Source organism: Vigna radiata, chromosome 7 (assembly GCF_000741045.1).
Source record: "Vigna radiata var. radiata cultivar VC1973A chromosome 7, Vradiata_ver6, whole genome shotgun sequence".
NCBI classification, from domain to species: domain Eukaryota; kingdom Viridiplantae; phylum Streptophyta; class Magnoliopsida; order Fabales; family Fabaceae; genus Vigna; species Vigna radiata.
Window position 1 is genome coordinate 50,955,129 of NC_028357.1, and position 1,772 is coordinate 50,956,900.

The 1,772-nt window shown below is 26.1% G+C and overlaps 1 protein-coding gene across 1 annotated transcript in view; it reads left to right on the top strand.

The window, feature by feature from the left end:
- Positions 1–4: 4 nt before the first annotated feature.
- Positions 5–1,772, top strand: part of LOC106766579 (aldehyde dehydrogenase family 2 member C4) — a gene marked incomplete at its 5' end in the record, with an annotated part of 3,380 nt that continues 1,612 nt past the window's right edge. The window contains 2 exons of the mRNA XM_014651299.2: positions 5–190; positions 1,549–1,766. Coding sequence (XP_014506785.2) covers positions 5–190; positions 1,549–1,766 — 404 coding nt within the window. The remainder of the gene's footprint in view (positions 191–1,548; positions 1,767–1,772) is intronic.

Sequence of the window (1,772 nt, forward strand, 5' to 3'; positions counted from 1 at the left end):
CTACATTCCTTACACCTTTCGTTTTGTTTTCTCTGTACTATTGACAGGAAAGACATTCGAGAGCATAGATCCAAGAACTGGAGAGGTTATAGCAAGTATCAGCGAAGGAGATAAAGAAGACATAGACATTGCTGTTAAAGCAGCACGTCACGCCTTTGACTATGGTCCTTGGCCTCGCATGTCTGGCGCTGTAAGCTTATTTTTCCTTTTTTTTTTTTTTTACTTTTTAATTATCCATTTTTCGATCATAAATAAAAAAACATTAAATGATTTATTTTTTTAATGAAAAACTTATAGATTACTGCAAAAGAATAACGAGAGTATCTACAGCAAGAAAAATAAATGAAAGTTACAAATTTACCTATAGAGTCATGTCCCTAAATAATTAGTTAATATTTAATTTTACTGCTCAGATATAATTGAATATGTATAAGTGAATAAAAAACCTGAGAAAATCTTTGAGATGAATATTGTTGTGATTCAAGAATAATGTCATCATGAATATTTAATGATCGACCATGTGATCCACCATCTAAATGTCGATCTTACGAATTTCATTTTGATATTGTTTAATTCTTCATACTTTAATCATTATTTAAAAAATTCTATTATCATTTTGATATATTTAATTCATTTTTATTAAATATTAACATTTTTTTACAATTTTCTTTAAAATTAAATACGTGTATAATTTTGTTGTCAGAGTAAATTAAATGTAATACCCAAATCCATTAAACTAAATTTATAAACTTTTACATGAATATTTCTAAGCAAATTCCACTTAAATTTTGTTAAATAAAGACATATAATAATGTCGAGAAACATAGTGAAATATTGGATACAAATATAAAATAATATAAATTTAAACTTTAAAAAGGTAGTACTTTAATTTATAACAATATGATGACAAAATAATAAAATTAATTTCAATTAGACAGTTTGGATTGATTGAAAAAAATGAATAAACTTATTAGACATCTTATTTATCTCTAAACTATTACATACCATTTTTAAAATTGGAAATTCTGTTTTTTACTTAAGACCTCTTATTTTATATATATCATATTTACAATTGAAACTAAGAGCATTATTAGGAAGTAAGGATGGTACAAAAAAAAATTGTCTCGGTTATAATCTTATTCACTTCTTTTTTTAATTAAGAAATTATAGTCATAGAGAATAAATGTTTACATGCTTGTTTAGCAAATTTTATTCAGTTTATCTTTTATCTTATTTTTTTTATTGTTTTCATTTCCCTTTTTTGTGTTGGATAAGATATAATATTCAATTTAAATTCACTTAAATATAATTAAAATTGATTAATTCTTATACTGATACTAAAATAAACCAAAAGAAGTCAAATTCAATTTGCTGAATTTTACATTAATAACATCAAAAGTTATGCTAATGACATTTTTATTTACTAAAATATTGTTTTAAATTATTAGTACAAGGTCATTAAACTGTTAATTATTTCAAATGTAAAAGTTTTTACGTAGTTTCGAGGTTTGTTCATGAAAACTGACATAACATGGATTTGACAATTAGGATAGAGCTAGAATACTATTGAAATGGGCGGAATTAATTGATGAACACGTAGAAGAACTTGCAACACTGGATGCCATTGATGCAGGGAAGCTATATCACATGTGTAAGAATTTGGAAGTTCCAGCATCCGCAAACACTCTACGTTACTATGCAGGTGCTGCCGACAAGATTCGTGGAGAGGTCTTGAAAAGCTCTGGAAAGTTCCATGCGTACACATTGCTGGA